The sequence below is a fragment of the Rhagoletis pomonella genome, unplaced genomic scaffold, assembly GCF_013731165.1.
Source record: "Rhagoletis pomonella isolate Grant_MI unplaced genomic scaffold, Rhpom_1.0 Rhpom_scaffold_00008, whole genome shotgun sequence".
NCBI lineage: Eukaryota > Metazoa > Arthropoda > Insecta > Diptera > Tephritidae > Rhagoletis > Rhagoletis pomonella.
Window position 1 is genome coordinate 1273155 of NW_023458562.1, and position 23158 is coordinate 1296312.

Genomic DNA, 23158 nt, shown 5'->3' on the forward strand with positions numbered 1-23158 from the left:
ACTTTGTGAGGGTTATAATCCCTAAGTGCGGCCGAAGGCCGCCTACGTCGAAAGGTGTTTTCTGCAAAATGTGTTCAGCTCCTTTTCTTCGCATAACAGAAAGAGAATTCTACTTTGTGAGGGTTACAATCCCTAAGTGCGGCCGAAGGCCGCCTACGCTGAAAAGGGTTCTCTGCGAAAGGTGTTCAGCCCCCCTCCTTTCGCCTGATAACCACCTTGGGATAATTTCTTTTATTTAAAAACCCCACAGATTTTGTTAGTTGGGTTATATTCCACTTCAAACTGCTCAATTTCCCTCGGTAAATGCTGTTTTTCGCCCATTTTCAAACGGTTTCATAGGGGTCTGTGGGAGGCCCCGAAAGGGGGGGTCCGACTTTTCGTCCACGCCCCCACCTCAAAAACGACCTGCAAATAACTAAACATTTCCCCAAACGACTGTCAGTAGATGTGTTGAGGAAGTCACAACCATTCTCAATACTGTTCAAGCGACTTACGTGCGGTTTCCAAATGAAGCGGAGGACCTGGCATAAAAGCTCAATTTAACTCAGTCAATTGTGTACATCTATAGGCGGTCAGTCGATCAACCCTACAAGAATTGTGTGATGGAAACTAACACATTTTCATTTACCTTACTAACACATTTGCAAATTTTGCGTTGGTTAAAAAGAGACCATTAAATAAAGCTATAAGTTGGAGGAAGACGGAAGATCACATGTACACAAATATTTACATCAGATTTTTCACACTGCCCTTTAGAATTTGATGGAAACTTGTAGGTAGCCAGTGACAGAAATCTCTATCAGTCTTGCCACTCAAATGATTTGTCAAATGATAGTCACTGTTCTTGCAGGGTATTTGCGATTCAAAACACCAAATTTGCTATGCCAATGCGAAATTCCCAGGTACGTGGCATGATGCATACATCTGACGTACTTCGGTAATTGAAAACTTTCTAAAAGAAAAGTACACGAGAGGTCATCGTAATTACTGGTTGCTAGGGGATAGCGGATTTCCACTACAACCATGGTTGATGACTCCTATAGCTAATCCAACAAATGAAGCAGAAGAAAGATATAATGTGGCACATAAGAAAACTCAATGCATAGTTGAGCGTTGCATAGGAATTTTAAAAGGCCGGTTTCGATGTTTATCTCGACAAAGAACTTTATGCTATGGACCAGAAAAAGCAGGAAAAATAATAAACGCTTGTATAGTCCTATACAATATCCTATTAAAAGCTAATGTTCCAGTAACCGAAGCAATTGAAACAAATATTGATTTAGATGAATCCAATGAAAATATTTCAATATCACTAAACCACTTACAAACACAAGCAAGAACTACCAGATTGCGAATAGTAGAAACTTACTTCCAGTAGACTTGCCTTAAAATAAATTCATAAAATAAACATTTAATGTACTTAAGCAAATTTTGTTTTTGTATCAAAGTTCTTTAAATTACAATTCTATATTACAGTCGTAGAGCTCTGCAAACATTTCTTCTCCGGTATACTAAAATGAAAGCGTGAATTTGGGGTGATGGTAAATTTATTTATGTATGAATTTAAATACGCTATATATGTACACGACTATATAATGTTCTCGCTGAGCTCGCATCTACTTTCGTCGCGGTACGTAAGTACAACATTCTTGCAGAATCTTTCAAAGGGTATTTATTTTATAGCCAATCAATTTACCTCGCTTTTGGCAAGTGCGGCTTTTCACAGAGCTTCTCTATCCTTTACGTGGCTTCTATAAATAAAATATGGGTATTCATGCAAACGCGTAAATACCTCGTAACCGTGTAAATCTCGGAAATAACCCGATTTTCTATACAAAATTAAGTAAATTTACTAGGTTTACATGGTCACGAGGCATTTGCGCGTTTAGAGGAATTACCCTGATGTATTCCAACTACGTATGTATATGCTTGCAATATATGTATGTATGTCGACTTACCGTATATTTGTGGATTCTTTTTGCTCATTACATTCTATATAAAAAAAAAGTGGGATGATTCATTATATGCGATAAAATGCGCAACACCTACAAAAAAAAATGCCAAAAATTAACGGTAAGTCGTAGTTACTTCAAACTTCTACCTTATTATACTAGAATCGAATGAGATACAAAACTGCGTACTCAAAATTTTTATAAGAAATCTGATTAAAAAGCTAGATTTTTTAATTGCATTAAGTTTTAAACTTAGATTTATACGGGGTTTGTTAAAGAATAAATGTATTTTTATAAAAAAAATATTAAAATTAGTTTGAAAAAAGTTAATGGTCAAAACTTATCAATATGTTGTGACCTTATTAATATGTCACCCACTTTATATTAAAATCATCTATTCAGTATTTCGTTCTTTAAGTCATTTTATGTGAAAAATCTTAAGGAATTAAACCTACTCTTAAACTAAAATTAAAACAAATTAAAAAATTAAAACAAGGGACTTAATCGCCTTAACAACGATGCCAATTTTTTTTTAATTTTACACCAAGTGCAGCCGTTGCAAGTAAGTTTTGTGTGTCCGTACACGTGTGGCTGGTGCAGTCCATTCGGAACTACTTTGGTCAAGTGCAGCCGTTGCATAATAATAATAGATTGTCGCTTACACATACATAGCTTTTGTTGAAAGGTGAATAAAAGCTCTGTGTACATTTCTAGCACATAATTTCAAAAATACCAAATTTTGACTTGTAACTCTTTTGAAGACGGTGTCCGATATGTTAGTGTTAGGCCAAGCTTCTCCTCTGATTTGTGGCGTGCGCCTTGATGTTGTCACACAAAGCGGAGGGACCTACACTTTTCATGGCAGAAATACACTCGGAGGTTTGCCATTGCCTGCCGAGGGACGACCGCTGTTAAGAAAAAACCTTTTTCTATATCTTTTGCGATGTTGCTTTGACCAGGGTTTGAACCCATGCGTTGCGGAGTGGAAGCTCGCACTGCTTACCACTACACCACAGCAGCCGTTGCATACTTACAAGTAAATGTGAAAAGTACAATTATTAATAACTATATTTTCTTGTGCAGGTCAGGATCATTTGGGTGTCCGGCCACGTATGCTGGTGCATGTATTTTTACCACTGTAGCCTTTGGGTTGGTCAAGTGCAGCCTTTGCATATTTACAAGTATGTATACCACCCCATAAAAGTGAAAGTGCAAGTATTAATAAAGATATTTTCTTGTGCAGGTCAGGATCATTTGTGTGTCCGTCCACATTCGCTGGTGCAGGGACTTACTCTTTTGAAGACTATTGATAGATAGATATACTGGTGTTTTGTATGTAAGCTTTAATAAGTGGAAAAAGTCTAGAGTACTAACCATTGATCTATAGAACACCCAAAAAAGTGTGTCGATAGAACTCTTCATGCTGATTTCAACTATCACTGAAGTGCTAAGTTTCGTTTTGCTGTTAAAGTTGTAAACTCCGTAGTATTATCAGCTATTCCTCATTTTTGGTTTGTTTTAAATTAGAAATACCTCGTAATCTCGTAAATAAAATTGAACAAGTTTACGAGGTTTCTGTGGTAACTAGCCGTGTGGTAACTTATACGTTTAGATAATTGTCCTTTATTTTTTTAAGTGGTAACCTTTTTGTATCTTAAATTGTGCCGAGTAATTTTGTATTGTTGAAATCAGCATGCAAAGTTCAATGGGCCCATATTTTTGGAGGTTTTCATAGCATAACGGTTGGTGTTTTAGTTTTATACCCAATTAGTTCATTACAGTTAAATTTCGATTAGGATTAATAATTGTAATTTTAATGATTATAATAACTTCCCTTCGTAATCTTGTAATTGTAAATTAGTTATAATTAGAAATAATAATTATTTGTATTATTAAAAAAAAAACAAATGTAATCCAAGTTAAGCTGTTAATGACATAATTTTTAAATGTAACAAATATAATGATCAATAAGACTGATTGAGGAAAAAAAATTTGAAACATTATCGATAATTTACATTTTAGAAAACCAAATGTAATTGAATTACGATATTAAAGACATATTTCTAAAGTTTAACCAATATAATGATTAACAAGGCTGACTGGAGAAAAAGTAAAAAACATTAAAAAAAAATTAGATTTTTAAATAACCAAATGTAATTAAATTACGATATTGAAGATCTAACTTATAAATGTAACCAATATAATGATTAGCAAGACTGATTGGAGAAAATAGTAGGAAACTTTACTAAAAAATTTATATTTTTTTAAAACCAAATGTAACTCAATTTAAGATATTGAATATGTAATCTTTAAATGCAACAAATATAATAATTTTTAAAAAAATAGTTTATTTGTATAATATCAATTGCGTCTTTACTATTTGTATTCTTTCGTGTTTATGTTTAATTTTATGTGAATATTCATTTATTTCATTTATATATATGGCCATAAAAAGTTAATTCAGTGTCTATTGCGTGGATCAGTGGAATCTTCTTTATATATTTAATTCAATTTGTATATAAAAAACGCATTTCATCACTACCAGACTACATTTCCTACTACTTTTTAAAAAAAAAGGGGATAAAATTGTTACCCGCTTCTCTTTCCTTCTCAAATCCAACCTTACAAAGCAGTCAATTGACACAAATGTCAATATTTATCCAACCTTGTATTATTGAGTCATGATTATTGTAGAAACCTCACTGTTCAATTCCGAGTATGACTCACTGTACACCGGACAAAAATTAATTGCCAAGTGATATTTTTTACAATATTTGCAATGTCCTTTATGATAAATATTTATAGTTAATTTTTGTTTAACGTTGTTGTTTGTTTCATTCTATAACGAAAACCATTTGAATCAACGCTTCAAACTTTATACAAAATTCTGAAAAAGTTCAACAAATTTAACAATTTTGGACAAAGTTTAAAACTTTGATTTGTATATAGAATGAACAATATTTTAAATAGAACTGCGAAGATGACTTACCAACCCCTGGAATATCATCGCAACCATCTTCATCTTCAGCTCAGACTTCTTCGACATCAGCTGCTGTGCACACCCATCTTGAAACCTCTTGAAAAGACGCTGTTATTCTCGCTGCAGCTGTTGTCCTCGTTCTTAACGCCACTGGAGGCTATCAATTGGGTGGGGCACTTCTCGATTCTTGCTCACAGGTGAATTTCATCACCGAATAATTCTCACAAAAACTTCGACTGCCTGCACAATGTTCACATCTTGAGCATCGGGGATACAAGCACACAAATAAAATACAAAACGTCAACTAACGTTAAATCTCGCTTTACAAATTTCCACTTCCTTTAAACTTTTGCGTGACGTCACACATCTCATACCAGCCTAAAACTGAGATAGATATTTCATCCTGGAATCTGCCAGAAAATACTATCCTTGCCGATGAACAGTTCTTCAAATCTAAACGCATTGATTTGATCCTTGGTACAGAAAGTTTCTTTGATGTGCTATCTGTTGGTCAAATCAAGTTAGGCGATAATTTGCCAACACTTCAAAAAACCCTTCTGGGTTGGGTAGTGTCGAGAAAGTTTAACTCTACTGCAAAAAGTTCGCCTTCACCAACATGTCTTCTTTCGTGCAATGAGTCAATAAATTTTAATCTTGAGCAGCTATGGAAATTGGAAGAAGTACCGTCGACTGCGGGCTCTCTGACGAGCAAGCAAGGAAAATCCATCCTCTCTGGGAACTTCACGAGATACAGCGCTGCGTAGGTTCATTGCGCTAGAACGCCGCTTGAAACGTATGCCAGAAACAAAAGCGCAATACGCAAGAGTACGAAAAGATCGGCATGAGCGCTGTTGAAAACCCCGCTCTCATCGCGCCACACTTTTTTATCCCTCATCACTGTGTGCTGAAACCAAATAGCACGTCAACGAAGCTGCGCATAGTCTTTCAGCTTAATACAGTGACGTATGGCACCTCAGCAGCGCCATACCTAGCGGTGAGAAGTCTGTACTATTTGGCAGAGCAATACGCTTCTCAGTTTGCTTTGGGATCAGAAAAAATCAAATCTTCATTTTATGTCGATGACTTTTTGTGTGGAGCAGATTCGCTAGAAAACCTGGCGCAAATACAACTTGAAGTTTCTACTATTTTACGACATGGGGGATGGAGCTTGCCAAATGGAACTCCAACGTTGATTTATTAGTGGATGACAAAACTGTAAGAGCTTAACATCAGCGAAGAGCTCCTAGTTAATGCATTGGGTATTGCATGGGACTAAAGGGAATATATTGTCCTATTTTCGTTAGCGCCGAAAAATCTGCCAACCAGCAGATCGACAAAGCTCACAATTTCGTCACTGGCTGCGTCACTTTTCGACCCGCTCGGACTCCTCGCACCGCTACTCGTCACAGCTAAAATAATTATACAAGAGCTGTGGCTGTTTAAGTTAAATTGGGATGAATCGATACCGCAAAATCTCCACTGTGCACTGGCAAAATCTGCTAAAAGACCTAGTTTCGCTGTCATCCCTGCGGGTCCCGCGCTATTGACTGCAAGCTTATGTTCAAACCACGCAGCATGGTTTCTGCGATCCTTCATTTCGCGCATATGGTGGTTGTGTCTACATGCGCACCGAGGATGTCTCTGGCAATGTCGTGGTAAGTTTGCTAACAGCAAAATATCGCATCGCTTCCAAAAAAAAGAAAACGCTGCCAAAGCTTGAACTGTGTGGTGCACAATTGCTCGCAAAGCTTGGAAGCCTGGAAACATATTTATGCATTCCTCCACTTTATAAACCTTCATCGGCAATCACGTCGGAGATACAAGAATTAACCAGTGATTGCAGTTGGAGACACGTACCGACACAATGTAATCCTGCAGATATCGTATCTAGAGGCTGCTCGGTATCAGAGCTCAAAAACGCCATCTGGTACTCAGGCCCAGCTTTTTTAATGCATCCTCAAGACTGCTGGCCTGAAAATTCTCACTCCTCTCCTGACCTGGATGAAGTCAACAAGGAAAAGCGCAAGGCAAAATTTTTTGCTGCTGAGAAATCCAGTTACATCGTCGATAGTTTCGCTAAATACAGTTCGCATATAACTGCCGTACGTATCATCGCATGGATGTTTCGTTTCTATCGCAAAATTAATAAATCAAGCAAAAATATCGTCGGAGGTAGATCTCTATCGCCACAAGAAATTGAAACCTCGCTTTAGTGCATTATTTATAACATTCAACAACAAAATTTTCCGGAAATATTCGCTGCGCTAAAAAAGGGGCACCAGCTGAAAATTCGCTGAAATACCTTAACCCCTTGCTGAAAGTTAGCGGACGTTTGGAGCTGGCAACTCTGCCTCACGAAGAAAGGCATCCTGTGCTCTTACCAAGCAAATGCCACTTCGTCGAATGCTTGGTGCGGCACGCCGCTCTCGTTGCGCTCATCCGCCTCAGGTTTTAGATAATTAACGCTAGAGATGTGGCTCGCCGCATCATTCGATAATGCATTCACTGCGTGCGACTATCGTCCGAAGATGCTCCAGCAAATGATGGGGAACCTGCCTGTCGAGCGCCTCAAACCTTGACGGCCGTTTTCTCGCTGTGCTGTGGACTTTTGCGGCCCTGTTAGCACATATCTGCGTATAAGTGGAAAAACACCGTATAAGACATACTGAAGCCGTCTCCGACTTAACTACTGACGCATTTAAGCGAATGATAGGCAGAAGAGGTTTGCTAACTGACATCTCCTGTGATAACGCCACCAATTTTGTTGGCGCTCTCCGCAAGCTCGCTGAGCTGAAACAGTTTTTATTCGACACAACAACGAAAACCAAATTAATAAACTTTTGCTCTAAGGAATTTATAATTTCAGCTTTATTCCTCCCAGGGCACCACACTTTGGAGGCATGTGGGAGGCCGCGGTGAAGTTGGCGAAGGGCCATTTAATCGCACTCTGGTCAACGCGCGTCTCACATATGAAGAGCTGACAACCGCACTTGTTGAGATAGAAGCCATTCTCAATTTTCGACCGCTGTCACCAATCTCCTGCGACCCCAATGATTACGAGGCTCTAACGCCTAATCATTTCCTCATTAGCAGTTCTTTAAAGGCAATACCCGGGCGTACCGCGAATACTTAAGTGAATTGAATCCTCGCGCTAAATGGGTTCGTGATCAACCAAACGTTCACGTCGATGCTCATACACAACGATAATGTTCCGCCGCAGCGATCGGTGACAGGCAGAATTGCAGCCATTATTCCCGGAAATGTCGATGTACAAACACCAAGGGGCATTATGCGCCGCCCCATCCACAAACTTGCATTGCTTCCTGCTTGAAAATGCTTTCAATGGGGCCGGGATGTTGGGTCATGAGCTGTATAAAGAATTATTCCCCACTATTTTTTACACCTAAATTGTTGTACTTACTGAAGTTTGTTATATGCTATTTAATATTACTAAATTTATGTATTTGAAAAACTACATATAATTACACCTCTGTAAATCTCCACTTAATCGCACTGTCTGTAACATAGATATCCTAATCTCAGACTAATGAATTCAATAGTCAGTATATGCATAGCCTCTAAAGTGACGCGATCGTTATTTCGCTCTGCACTAAATAGTAGACCATTCCTGACTTCAAAGTGTAAGTTCGTGAAATTTGAACACGCGCTCCAATATTTTCGCAGCCTGGTTATTTTAGCTGCACAACAGAAAAAAAGCTTCTGATTATACACTCGGGAGTAACCTTCGACAGTCTGCTCTCCTTCTCTGCGCACTCAACCACTATTGGCAACAAAGCACAGAGCCGAAACAAGGTCCTCAAGTCGTTAGCCGGCAGTACTTGGGGCAAAGACAAAAAAATATTGCTGGCAAGAAACAAGGCAATAGGCTGGCCAGTTTTAAATTACGCAGCACCAGTGTGGTCGCCGGGGACTGGTAGGACGCAGTGGATGAAGCTGCAGACAACCGAAAACACTGCACTTCGGACAGCGACCGGATGCCTTCTGATGTCGCCAGAACACCACCTGCACAACGAGGTGGAAATTCTCCCTATAAACGAGCACAACACAATGCTCTGCAAGCAGTTTCTAGTTGGGAGCCACAGACGTGGTCACCCAAATAGACAACTGCTTGCTGAAGAGCCCTCGCCCATGCACGTCAGGAGACATCTCTACGAATTGACGGACCAAGTCCAGGGGTTCATTAAGCACCCTCTGGATGTCAGCATATCGACAGGCCCTAAACGGCATTCACAGGGAGTCCGTCTCGAGTTATGTAGACTCCAGACCTGTGAATGCCGTTATAGGCGCACAACCACCGGATATCGACGAGACGGAGCGTCATCTGCCTCGGGAGACTAGAACCACAATCAGCCCTATTCCGCATTTCGATTACGTTCCCGCATTCCGCTCCGCAAGAATCGAATTAATTCTGCGTTACGATCGAATCGAAAGAGGAAGACAGAAAACATCTTTCGAAATCAGCTGCTCGCCTAGGAATGTGTGAAATCGAAACAAAACAAAGAAATATTTGCCACCAAACTATAGCAGCTTATGAAGTTTAAGTTTGTAAATATTTTAAAATAACTAAATATATCTAGCATCACTGTAATTTAAAAATAAAATTTCGTTTGGTCTTAATTTAAGTGGAAACATAATTATAAGAATAAAATCCATAGCCGCGGCGTTATTGTTTGAAGAGGAGAACGAGTCCCAGATTGCTGATGCGGAGGTTGAAAGGCGGAGATTTAGGGACATGTTTGACTTTTCAGATGAGTGAATAGTCATAAAGTCATCATGAACTGTATTACTCATCTTTCAAAGCCATTTACCACTTTTTAATAATTTCCACAGAATTTATGCAAAAAAATACTAATTTTTATGCAATTTTAATGCAAATATTAACTTGTTCACTAATTTTTTCCCATAAAATGTAAACAAACAATGCGTGCACAACGATTAGCAAACGACAATGCCGTACTTATCCGTTTCTGCATCTTCTACGATATGCCGATAACTAGCCTATGACAAGTGTGCAGATCTGCTTTGAAATGAATGTGCTCGGCTCAAAATTTCAGGGCGAGACGATAACACAACTATGATTGGACGACAAGTGTCCACATAGCCTAAAAGATCTGTGCCGTTCGCCCGGAAAATGAGATGTCAAATTAAAGCGCTTGGTCTGTAGATGTGCAAAAAGGTTTTACTTTTTCGAAAAGAGTTGCCACCTGATAAAAAATTGCATTCAAATAATTTAATAATCAATGCCATCAGATCCACACCGTTCGTTCGATTTTCAAAAGTGAGGTGTCAAATTAAAGGGATCTGGCTTTAGGTGTGCAATAAGGCTTAACCTTTTCGAAAAGAGTTGCCACCTTTTAAAAAATTAAGTTCAAAATAATACGCGAAGGCATTTTTTGTTCCGCATAAAAGATCTGCACCGTTCGTTCGATTTTCGAAAATGGGGTGTCAAATTAAAGCGCTTGGCCTGTAGATGTGCAAACTGGTTTTATTTTTCGAAAGGAGTTGCCAATTGAATAGAAAAATTGAATATAAACTACATAATAAGCAGTGCCGTCATAACAGCGGCGTTCGTTTGATTTTCCAAAATAAGGAGTCAAATTAAAACTCTTGGACTGCAGATATGCAATAAGGTTTTACTTTTTTGAAAAGAGCTGCCACCTTTTAAAAAATTGCATTCAAGTTATCTAAAAAAAATCAATTATTACAAAACGGGTATTAGTGGAAAGTTTTGAAAATATTTGTTTCTTAACTTAACTTTAGGAGGGTTGCCTCCTGTTTAAAAAATAAATTTCAATTTGATGACTCGGGTTTATCCCGACCAAGGGCTATTGTTTCGGCGATCTAACCCCGTTTAGGTCGGGGAAATATCTCAGACGTTGCTCGTCCATAGGGCTACATCTGATACGTATTCTTCTGCTCAGGGCTGGCATCGAGTCAAACCCAGGGCCAGAAACTTACACCTGCTGTGTTAGAAAACACACATCCCTCACACCCGCATAACAAAACGTCTCCTTAACCACACGAAGCTACTTCAATTCAACTGTAAACGACTTCAGAGCAAGATCGAGGACATAACCGTCTTCAGTGGAAGCCATGAAATCTTGATAGCAGCGGTCCAAGAGAGGAAGGTGCACAGCAGATAAACATTGTTGAATTGCGCCGGATACAATGTGCAACGTGGAGATTGCGAGCGAGATAATGGTGGTGGCCTAGCGTTCATCACACACCACAACATGCAGGATCGCCTCATCGAAGCAGACATCGACCGCAGGGATACCTTCCTAGAATGTCAGGGCGTTGCTATCCGGTCAGGCGATGTCGAGCTCGAAATATTTAACGTTTATATACCCCCTGTCACCCCCTGTGCCCGCAGGATATCACCCTGAAATAGGTGCGTTCCTCAGAGGTGAAAGCCGTATGGTAGTTGGCGATTTTAATGCGCACCATGATCTTTGGCATTGAAGCCTGTCAAATGATCGTAGGGGAACACACATGGCTGACCAGATAGACGATTCGTCATTATGCACAATGAACGATGGCGCACCCAACAGGATTATGGGCAGCATCTGCAGCTCGCCAGACATAACAATAGTTTGCGCTGGTCTGATAAACAGCATATAATAGCGACCTATGCTGACCTTGGCATCAGACCATCTGCCAATAGTCACCTCGATCATAAACTTGCCGACTTTTCTCCCGCAGAACACCGGACCCATATCAACATTACCAAAGCTGAAAGGCTTCGCGGAAACTGTTTACTGAAAGCACCTTCTCTGCCCTCCCCAAACAAACGACGTTCACCTTGGTGAACGTATGTTCCGCAGGGTTGTCCCTTCTGCTACAGCTCGCTTCGTACCAGCAGGATGTATAACGGACCAACATCCAAACTTTCATGCTGAGGCGGTTGTTCTAGCCGATGAGCGTGAGAACCTTCGTCAGGCCGATCCCAGAAATCCCGGTATCAGGGATCTCAACACGGAGATTCGGCAGCTTGTGAACGTACATAAGTGGGAAAAGCATCTGAAAACTTGGGTCCCGTGGGAGTAGACTATTTAGCCAAGGCCACTCTAGTCATTCCAGACATCTGGAATGTAAGAAGTGTAAAACCTTCTGGCAACCCTATTTAGGAACTTCCATTGTAAATCAACGTGGCAGCACTTGGGTAACCTTTTTGACTTTCAAGTCATTCCATTGCTTTTGCTGCAAATAGCTACCACGCGGGTTTACAAGTCGTTCCATTAGACAAATTTATCTTAAGGAATCTGCTGTAACTTGAATTGCATTTATTGAATAAACTGTTCCGTAAATTAACATTTGGCGATGAGAACATGGACGAAAAAACCCTTGCGTCAGTTCTGAGTCAATTTCAAGAGGCAAACCAAGCATTACTGGCGAAAGTGCTTGAGCAAAATGTACAATCGCTTCAACGTGTACTTGACACACATACGAGCAATACGCCTGTGTTCAGGCAGTTTAATAAAAGTATCGAAAAATGGCCTACCTACATCCAGCAAATGGAGCAGCACTTCGTGGCGAATGGAGTTGTAAACGAAACTCTTAAACGGGCAAGTTTTCTGTCGTGCATAGGCACGGAGACTTTTGAGCTTCTGCAGAAATTATGCGACAACGTAATAGAAGGGAAGTCTTACAGTGAGCTATTTGCAAAACTATCTACACATTTTGTCGTCAATGTGCCAAGAGGGGGCACATCGCTTCTGTATGTCAATCAGAAGGCACACACAAAGCCTCTGCGAGGCGCTATGGTAGCAAAATGTCGCAAAAAGAGACTGCGAATACCCTTGATGTGAACGAAGCATCGTTCGAATCAATTGGATTGCTCGAAACCATAAATTCAGTAGATAGTGAGGACAAGCCTACAAAAGTATTTGTCAAACTCAACGTAAACAAGCAAAGCCTAAAGTTTCAGGTGGATACAGGCGCTTAGTGTTCTCTAATCGGGTTATCCACATATGTTCAGTTGGGCAGACCACCGTACTCGCCTACTCAGAAAGTTTTGAGGGCGTACGGAGGAAGCATAATACAACTGAGAGGCGTTATTCAGGTTGATGTTACTCACGGAGGAACTACCAAGAGGCTTCCAGTACTTTTAGTAGAGAGTGATAAAGGCACAAATATTATGGGACTCGATTGGTTTCAAGCGTTAAATTTTAGTTTAGTTATACCCACCGAAGAGTGTTATGCTAATAATTCTTACATTACAGGTCGGGCATCAGAAACAAGTTTGATCTTTTAGCTGCAGCAACTCGCTCGCGAATATCAAAGGATTTTTTCAGCGGATTTGGGTCTTTGCACGACGTTCAAAGCTGAAATTAAGCTCAAGCCAGATGCTCGGCCGAAATTTTATAAACCATACAACCTACCGTTTGCACAATACGATGAAGTCCGCGATGAAATAGAGCGGCTGGTTAAGGCAAAGGTCTTAACGGCAATTAAAGCAAGTGAGTGGGCCGCGCCGATAATCGTGGTCAAGAAACCGAAGGGAGGTGTGCGTATTTGTGCTGACTTCAAGGTAACGGTAAATCCTCAAATTGAAATAGATAGATATCCAATACCCAGGATAGAAGAACTCTTCCACAAACTGCAAAACGGTAAATTCTTTACAAAAATTGACTTAAGTGAAGCTTATCTTCAAGTGGAGGTATCAGAAGAAGCAAAAAAGTTGTTGGTAATCAACACCCCATTTGGACTATACCAATACCAACGCATGCCTTTTGGTATAGCTAGTGCACCGGGGCTGTTTCAGCGCCTCATGGAGAATGTGATAGCCGGGATCCCACATAGTGCCGTGTATCTGGACGACATTATTGTGTCGGGTCGAACCAACGAGGAGCATCTGGACAACGTTAGAACCGTTTTTCAACGATTATTGAACCACGGGCTAAAGTGCAAGTTAGCAAAGTGCAGTTTTGCAAAAGATCGAGTTGAGTATGTGGGACATATCATCGATGCTAATGGGATACTACCGTCCGAAAAGAAAATTGAAGCGATCAAACTTATGCCCCGACCGCAAAATATTCAGGAACTAGAAGCATTTATTGGAAAGATAAATTATTATAACAAGTTTGTGGGAAACTTCGCAAGTATTGCCGCCCCTTTAAACATCTTGAGAAGGAAACACAACCACTTTAAATGGTCTTCGAGTCAAGAAACCGCTTTTCAATCTCTGAAACTGGCAATCATCAAAGCTACGCAGCTGGTCCATTACGATGACCGGTCAACCTATAATACTGGCTGTAGATGCCTCAAAGCATGGCATTGGTGCTGTGATATCACATCGCTATTCCGATGGTTCGGAAAACCCAATTGCACATGCGTCTAAAACCCTCAACACCAGTCAATTGCGATACTCCCAAGTAGAGAAGGAAGCATTAGCCATTATATATGGGGTAACTAAATTTCATCAATATCTTTACGGAAGAAAGTTTGAACTCCTCACGGACCATCAAGCGTTAACGACATTATTTCATCCATGTAAAATACTGCCAGTGATGACGCTACATCGCCTTCAACGTTGGGCGATTTTACTACAGTCCTACAAATATACAATACGTTACAGAAAGTCTAACGAAAATGCCAACGCGGATGCGCTTTCCAGATTGCCAGCGGGAAACGATCCGGAATTCGATGAGGAGGAAAGTAGCTGGGAAAATATCGATACCGCTTATTAGATCACAGTAGAAGGGTTTCCGCTGAATGCTGAAATCGTCAAGGAGTATACGAAGAAAGATGAAACACTTAAACGCATTTGCAATTATGTTAGAGACGGTTGGCCCGTCAACATTTCGAAATCTGAAGGTAAACTCCTACCATATATTAATCGCAAGTTTTCGTTATCCTTACAGAGTGATGTACTACTCCTTCACACTGAGCATACAAGAGTAGTAATCCCAAGCGCCTTACGGAATAAGGTACTGGCAATGCTGCATGAGGGTCATTGGGGAAAAAGTCGAATTAAGCAAATGGCAAGGCGTTACGTATGGTTCCCTGGCATCGACAAGGACATAGAACGTATTCACGACAATTGCGCTAGACAAATGGGAGGCAACCCAAACGGGAATTTTCGACTTGGCCCGAACCTATGACACCGTGGGAAAGAGTCCATGTGGATTTTGCGGGATCATTTTTTAATCGAATGTGGCTGCTTCTGGTGGATGCTTATTCAAAATTCCCGTACATCTTGGAAGTTGCATCCACATCATCAATATCAACAATCGCAACACTACAACGTATTTTCTCAATTGAGGGACTGCCTTGCACTATCGTCTCGGACAATGGACCCCAATTCACGGCACACGAATTTGAAAGTTTCTGCAAGCTAAATAATATCCAGCACCTCACCACTCCTCCGTTCCATCCAGCATCCAACGGCCTTGCAGAGAGAAATGTGCGAACATTCAAAGAAGCGTTCAGCAAAATAATGAAAGAGGAACAACAAGTGGAGCGAGCGCTCTATAAATATCTCACGACATATCGAACGACCCCGAATCCCTTGACGGGTAAATCACCGGCTGAGCTGTTGCATGGACGACAGCCACGAACCGTACTGTCGACTTTGTTCCCCGTAGTCAATGAGGAAATATGTAACCCGAAACCAACGAAATTCAAAAGTGGAGAACAAGTCTTTGCGCGAAATTATTCTGGAGCCCGACGATGGGTCGAGGCCAAAGTACTGAAGTGTGAGGGAAATAAGCTATATGTCTTGCAGACCCCTACTGGTTGGATCCGCCGGCATCAAAACCAGCTGAGAGGTAACAAACTAAATGAGTCGTCAGAACAAGTCGATGTTGACATTGATTTGGAACCTGCGGACTCCTTATCGAGAAAAAATAGTACACAAGTGCCTCGCGATGAACCACCTCATCACTCAACTGCGCAGACGCCGCCTAATAACGAGCAGACATATCGTCAGTTACCGAAAACCAGTACCAATTCACCATTAACGCCGCTCAGACGTTCGCAAAGAATAAGAAAGAAACCTGTTAAATTAAATCTTTAAAAAAATATATATTAATTTTGTAATATATACAGAAAATTAAGCCCAGGGGAATGTAAGAAGTGTAAAACCTTCTGGCAACCCTATTTAGGAACTTCCATTGTAAATCAACGTGGCAGCACTTGGGTAACCTTTTTGACTTTCAAGTCATTCCATTGCTTTTGCTGCAAATAGCTACCACGCGGGTTTACAAGTCGTTCCATTAGACAAATTAATCTTAAGGAATCTGCTGTAACTTGAATTGCATTTATTGAATAAACTGTTCCGTAAATTGTTTCTTAAGTTAACTTTAGGAGGGTTGCCTCCTGTTTAAAAAATAAATTTCAATTTGATGACTCGGGTTTAATCCGACCAAGGGCTATTGTTTCGGCGATCTAACCCCGTTTAGGTCGGGGAAATATCTCAGACGTTGCTCGTCCATAGGGCTACATCTACTACGTATTCTTCTGCTCAGGGCTGGCATCGAGTCAAACCCAGGGCCAGAAACTTACACCTGCTGTGTTAGAACACACATCCCTCACACCCGCATAACAAAACGTCTCCTTAACCACAATTCACCTGTAAACGACTTCAGAGCAAGATCGAGGACATAACCGTCTTCAATGGAAGGCATGAAATCTTGATAGCAGCGGTCCAAGAGAGGAAGGTGCACAACAGTTAAACATTGTTGAATTGCGCCGGATACAATGTGCAACGTGGAGATTGCGAGCGAGATAATGGTGGTGGCCTAGCGTTCATCACACACCACAACATGCAGGATCGCCTCATCGAAGCAGACATCGACCGCAGGGATACCTTCCTAGAATGTCAGGGCGCTGCTATCCGGTCAGGCGATGTCGAGCTCGAAATATTTAACGTTTATATACCCCCTGTCACCCCCTGTGCCCGCAGAATATCACCCTGAAATAGGTGCGTTCCTCAGAGGTGAAAGCCGTATGGTAGTTGGCGATTTAAATGCGCACCATGATCTTTGGCATTGAAGCCTGTCAAATGATCGTAGGGGAACAGACATGGCTGACCAGATAGACGATTCGTCATTATGCACAATGAACGACGGCGCACCCAACAGGATTATGGGCAGCATCTGCAGCTCGCCAGACATAACAATAGTTTGCGCTGGTCTGATAAACAGCATATAATAGCGACCTATGCTGACCTTGGCATCAGACCATCTGCCAATAGTCACCTCGATCGTAAACTTGCCGACTTTTCTTCCGCAGAACACCGGACCCATATCAACATTACCAAAGCTGAAAGGCTTCGCGGAAACTGTTTACTGAAATCACCTTCTCTGCCCTCCCCAACCAAACGACGTTCACCTTGGTGAACGTATGTTCCGCAGGGTTGTCCCTTCTGCTACAGCTCGCTTCGTACCAGCAGGATGTATAACGGACCAACGTCCAAACTTTCATGCTGAGGCGGTTGTTCTAGCCGATGAGCGTGACAACCTTCGTCAGACCGATCCCGGAAATCCCGGTATCAGGGATCTCAACACGGAGATTCGGCAGCTTGTGAACGTACATAAGTGGAAAAAGTGGGAAAAGCATCTGAAAACTTGGGTCCCGTGGGAGTAGACTATTTAGCCAAGGCCACTCTAGTCATTCCAGACATCTGGAAGATGGGGAGAGTGGTCCCACTGCTCAAACCGGGGAAACCAGCCAACAAAGAGTGTCTTACAACAGCTCTTAACGCCATGAACACGCAGATAACACGTGGCCTAAACCGCAACTGTCCCTGTGAGAGAACCCTTCTATTAGCGTTGGGCCTGTCAAAGGCGTTTAATACCGTCAGCCACTCCACGCTTCTAGAAGACATAGAGGCCTCCTCTCTCCCACAGAGACTCAAACGGTGGAGAGCGAAGAGTGATAGACACTCGTCAGTAATGTTTAGAGACAATTCGAGCACACCTAGAAAAATAAAACAGCGTTTTCTACAGGGCGGTGTCCTTTCCCCATTACTGTTTAACTATTGAATATCCAAGCTCCCTGAACCACCACAGGGAGTCTAGATTTTCTCTTACGCTGATGATTTCTGATGTCTGGGAATAAAATTGATGACTTGTGCTCGAAAGTAAACGGGTATCTCTCCGAGCTTTCTCGCTTCTTCACTGCAAAGTGCCTAGCCGTCTCCCCTACGAAATCCTATGCCACCTTGCTACCGTCTGGACGAAGGAGTTCAGGCTACCGATGATACACCAATTCCGACGGTGAATAACCCAAATATACTCAGAGTAACTTTCGAAAGTCTGCTCTCCTTCTCCGCGCACACAACCGCAATTGTCAACAAAGTACAGACTACTACAAAGTAGAAAACTACAAAAAAGTGCAACAAATTTTCACCTAAATTTTAAACTTCTTTCTCGGCAGTGTTTGAATTTTTCTGAATACACAGTTTTATAGCCCAATCAATTTTAGTCTGATAATGTGCAAGTTTCAAGTGGCTAAAAGTTACCGTTGATTTTTTAGAATTTTTTTTGCCAAAGGTGTTGCGGTTTTCTTCCATATACAAATAAATTGAGTTTATTCATTATATGGAAGCCAATGCGTCAAAAAAAAATTCTAAAAAATGAACGGTAATTCGTAGCGACTTGAAATTTGCACATAATCAGACTAAAATTGCAGGGGCTAAAAAACTGTGTACTCAAAAAAATTCTAACACTTCCGGGAAAAAGGTTTCAAATTTAGGTGAAAATTTGTTACACTTTTTTGTAGTTTTCTACAAATTGTTGAACTTGAGTATATATGGGGTTTGTCTGAGAATGAACTAAATTTTAATTGAAAATTCTTAAAAATAAGTAAATGAACATAAGGGGCACACAATATCACTTGGAAGTAGCGTGTTATAGATATGACCGATACTGTATACTTATATTAAACTGTTTATGTTAATACTATGCGTACATACATAAGTACATAACAGGATTAATATTAACAATGTATACATTTTTTAACAGTAAAGCAATTTGCTGCATAATATAGTTACTTTCAATTATATCAAATTTATTTCCATATTTATGAGATACGTTGAATACATTTACGTAAATTTAGATGGTTACTAACATCTACTGCGAAACTATTGGACTCTTTTTATCAATTTCAGAAATATTAGTATTATTTTGTTGTACTGAAGCATTTCCAGGACTAGATGGTATATTTCCTGTTCGGTCAATATTCCATGGATTAGATCCCGATATTGGAGAGTCTGCGTGACCAAAACCAGAATGATTTTCATGCTCAACTGCATTAGTTCCATCATATTGAGTATTTTCCAATCTCGTAATTAATCTTTCGTCTTCCTCACCAAACTCACCACCCATTAAAGTTGGTTCACCTACTACCATTACGTCTTGCGAGGACAAGGAGAAATTGGGTCCGGAAGGAGACCGCTTTTGATTAGTTACCGGAGGCGTTCCCGCGTTCGAAGCTCCACCTGAGTTAGATCCCTTTCGTTTACGCCTTTTATTAGCTGGTCTTTGTGGGTCCTTTTTTCCTGGTGGAGCAACCATCCGTTGCCATTTTTGAAACAATGTAGTTTTCAAGCAATCACGGGGACTAAGGGCGTAAGCTTTATGCCGAGACATCAGTTCTTGCATCGGCTCAAGTATAACGCATAGTCGTAAATAATTCAATGTGGAATTGGTGATGCCCGCTCTTGTAATGTTTTTTGTTATTTGATCCAATAACATCGGATCTGGTGGTATCGAAGTGCCTATTACCGATCTTGGAATAAGTTCTCTATGACCTTTAATTGTCATGTGCCAAGATCTTATACGCATATAATCATCATAAACAAACTCTAATATAAGTCTTGCATCGGCACACACTTTGGTAAAAAACGGCTTACCATGTTGCGTTATTACTGTGCATTGATCACAGTCTAAAGTTATTGTTGTATTATGAAATGATTCTTTTGCATGTTTAAGTTGAAAATATAAATCGGACACTCCTCCTTCGTAAATACTGCGAAAAAACCGTGGTATCAAAGTTCTCCCTATTGTATATCTTTTCGGACCGTCCTCTAAACAAAATAATATGGTTAATCTTGCATCATCCTCAAAAAACTCGGTTGTAAACGAGTCCCACCAGCAGTTATCACTATCATCTGTGCGTTGTTGGAGCCGCTTATTCAATTCAAAAACACGATGCTCGGTATGACTGAAATAAGAATTATGTCTTCTAAATCCGTGCTCCATACGTTCTATTTGCTGAGCTCCTGCCATCATTGGATGACTGGATGTATGATTAAATGGGGAAGCCGTTGGTAATGCGCTGAATTGTCCGCTTACACCGAAAACTGCTTGTGATGTAAAGTGGTTTCCCTGAGAAGAATTGAATGATGCTCCTGAACTTGATGGTCTGTTAAATTGCCCTAGACCTGAAGAGGGTGAACCAAACGGACCTCCGACTGGGCCATTAAACGATGCTGAGTTCGAAGATTGATTATAAGATCCAGTTATACTTTGTTGTACAACAGGTCCAGGTGTCGAAGAGCCAGATGGGGCAGGCGAAGACGTGTACTGAGGAGTATTAGATCCGGGAGGATTTGTATTTTGGAAAATGATTGATTGATTGCCAGCAGGAGAAGACTGACCCCCTTGTGGATATTGACTGTTAGTTGTGTTGTAAGCAATGTTATTCTGAGGGAACCCACTTTGATTGGATCCATCAGAATTCAACGTAGAATTGTTTGAGTTATTTAGAAGCGTTGAATTCTCGGCAACGCCCAGGTTTTTCCAACTACTTTCGTCCATTGCTGCTTGGGATGTCATTGTAGGTACGGTATTATTTCCTCGACGATTCATTCCTAGCGTTTTCTTGTTTTCACTGAAGGCATTTGAAATCTAAAAAACAAAAGAAAACGTTTTATAAAACTCCCGATGACTTCTTAATTTGTAAACATAAGCCATTAATGAGTAACGAAAGTATATACTTAATACTAGCAAATGTTTGGTACACGACTTCAATGCCCCCATTCTCAGTAATGAGTGCACACCCACTTAAGTTAACGTCTATTTGAAAAGTGGCATTACGAAAAGACCTCGTGTTTAATATTACGGATGTGACGTGACTACAGATGGACGCGTGAGTAATTTTGGCCAGGTCAATGATCACGCACTCACGTTTTTTTAATCATACACGTTCATGCACGCTTTTCCATCGACATTTTTTTAAATTGAAACTTTATTATTGGGGCAAAATTCGTCAAGTGTATCAGGAGAAACAATTTATAGCAGCATTTTGTTCAAACTCCACTAGGGTGTTGCTCTGATTACTGGTAACCAAAGTGTAAACTACTTTTTCTACCGGGTTTCGTTTAAGTGTTCACATGTTATTTGCAGACATTTGAATAAACGTTCAAAAATCACTATCAATGTTACATCTCCCAATAGTTGAACTTTGCACAAGCAATATTTAATGATCGATATACCCACAGTACCTTTAAATGCAAAGTGCCCTTCCTAATGCTAATTAGCTCTTTTTGCTCGTTTGTTGTTCGTTCGGTGGTTTACTTCCAATATAAATTTTCGCGACAAAGTTTAAAGAATATAAAAATGTGTGTTTATGGTATTTTAATTACCCCTAGAAAATGCCAAAGAGAAAGTATAAATTCCTTCCTGCTTTCACAGAAGAGTTGTCACTTGTTTATATTTTTTGACGTTATAAGTAGTACTTTAAAAGAGAGCCTCACTGAGTTGTTCATCACACCTTGTTTAAAACACCTAGGCCAAACCTAGTCACAAATCTAATCTAGATAGATTTTTTCTCTCGCTCAATATACAAAAGTTCATACGTTAAAAATTACGTGTACGTACTTTTACAATTATATTAAGGAAAAGTCCGAAGTTTTGAAACAAATTCAAATCAACGAAAAATATTAATGATCTTTTAATGTTATCTTGTACTTACATTTTTTTTTCATAAAACCAAGTGTACTTGTAAGTACAGCGCCTTACCAAACTATTAGCTCAGAGAATTTTTCATCTGATCTTTTAGACAAATGTTGAAAATGTAGCTTTGTAGCCAATTAATAAAGTGCAAGTCTAAAGATGCTAGAAAATCGCGTTGAGTTTTAGCAATTTTGTTTTGCTGACAGTCTCTTCCATACAAAAAGAATTGTAGAACATAGTTTGTATGGAAGAAATTAAGAAATTGTATTTATATATTTTTTGACATAGTATAAACTGTAGTTTTATAAAAAATTAAAATAAAAAAATGGTGCATGCATTGTGAAAAATTCTCTCAGCTTTTTATGTTTTTGTTTTTGTCTTGTCAAAATAATATTTTACTACATACTTTCGTACGTAAGTAATTTTTGTCTAAAGGAAAGGGGGCAGGGGGTTGGTGTTGTTGTGTTAGATTAACCAAAGTGTCCCGGTTTGGCAACGGAGATATCATGTCACACTTATGATAGAGAATCAAAAATTAGGGATGAGCGATTAATCAATTAATCAAACAGTCAGTCAATAAAGTTTAGGTACAACGAATTTTTTACAATACCGGCAACTATTTTTTAAATATTTTATTTTCGCAAATTTTTTATAAAAATGAGGTTAATTCTATAACAAAACCCCCAAATATTGCAATTTTTATTTACACTTTAGAAAAAAGTTGAGCACGCAGTTTTTTAGCCCATTTAATTTTAGTATAACAAAGTGCAAGTTTGAGGTAGCTAGGACTTACAATTGATTTTTAGCAATTTTTTTGTTGAGGGTGTCGCCCATTTTCTCCATATAAAATAATTTTCGATAGTTTTTTATATGGAAAAAATGTGCGACACCTGCAACAAAAAAGTCCTTGGTTCCTCATACTTGTACAGGGTGGCGCCGAATGAGCATTATGGTTTAAATGGTTTATAACTTTTTTATTTATGCGATTATTATATATATATTTTTTCAATACAGTATATTATTGGGGAATTTTTTGCAATTAGCTTTGAAAAATGATATCCTGTAAGTGATGTCCATTTTCTGCTTCGCACATACGTGCTCTTTTTAGCATACTTTCCATAACTTTTCGCAGAATTTCGGGTGTAATGGCCATGATTTCATTTCGAATGTTGGTTTGGAGTTGGAGAATGGTTCTTGGTTTGTTAACGTACTCTTTCTTTCAAATATCCCCAAAGAAAACTGTCAGGAGCTGTTAAATCTGGTGAACATGGAGGCCAGTTAAAATCGCTTGTGCGCGAAATAAT

At 39.9% G+C, this 23158-nt stretch overlaps 2 protein-coding genes across 6 annotated transcripts in view; one reads left to right on the forward strand and one right to left on the reverse strand.

Annotated features, from left to right (window-relative positions):
- LOC118744102 (anaphase-promoting complex subunit 2) overlaps positions 1 to 23158 on the forward strand; it is a 508470-nt gene that overhangs the window by 16479 nt on the left and 468833 nt on the right. The gene's annotated exons all lie outside the window — the stretch shown is intronic.
- On the reverse strand, positions 18941 to 20832 carry LOC118744103 (LIM domain-binding protein 2). Its single transcript, XM_036476833.1, has one exon. The coding sequence runs from the start codon at positions 20766 to 20768 to the stop codon at positions 19029 to 19031; it is 1740 nt and encodes a 579-aa protein (XP_036332726.1). The 5' UTR covers positions 20769 to 20832; the 3' UTR covers positions 18941 to 19028.

Coding starts and splice junctions, on each gene's coding strand:
- LOC118744103 (XM_036476833.1), bottom strand. CDS start 20,768: ATGAATCGTCGAGGAAATAATACCGTACCTACAATGACATCCCAAGCA.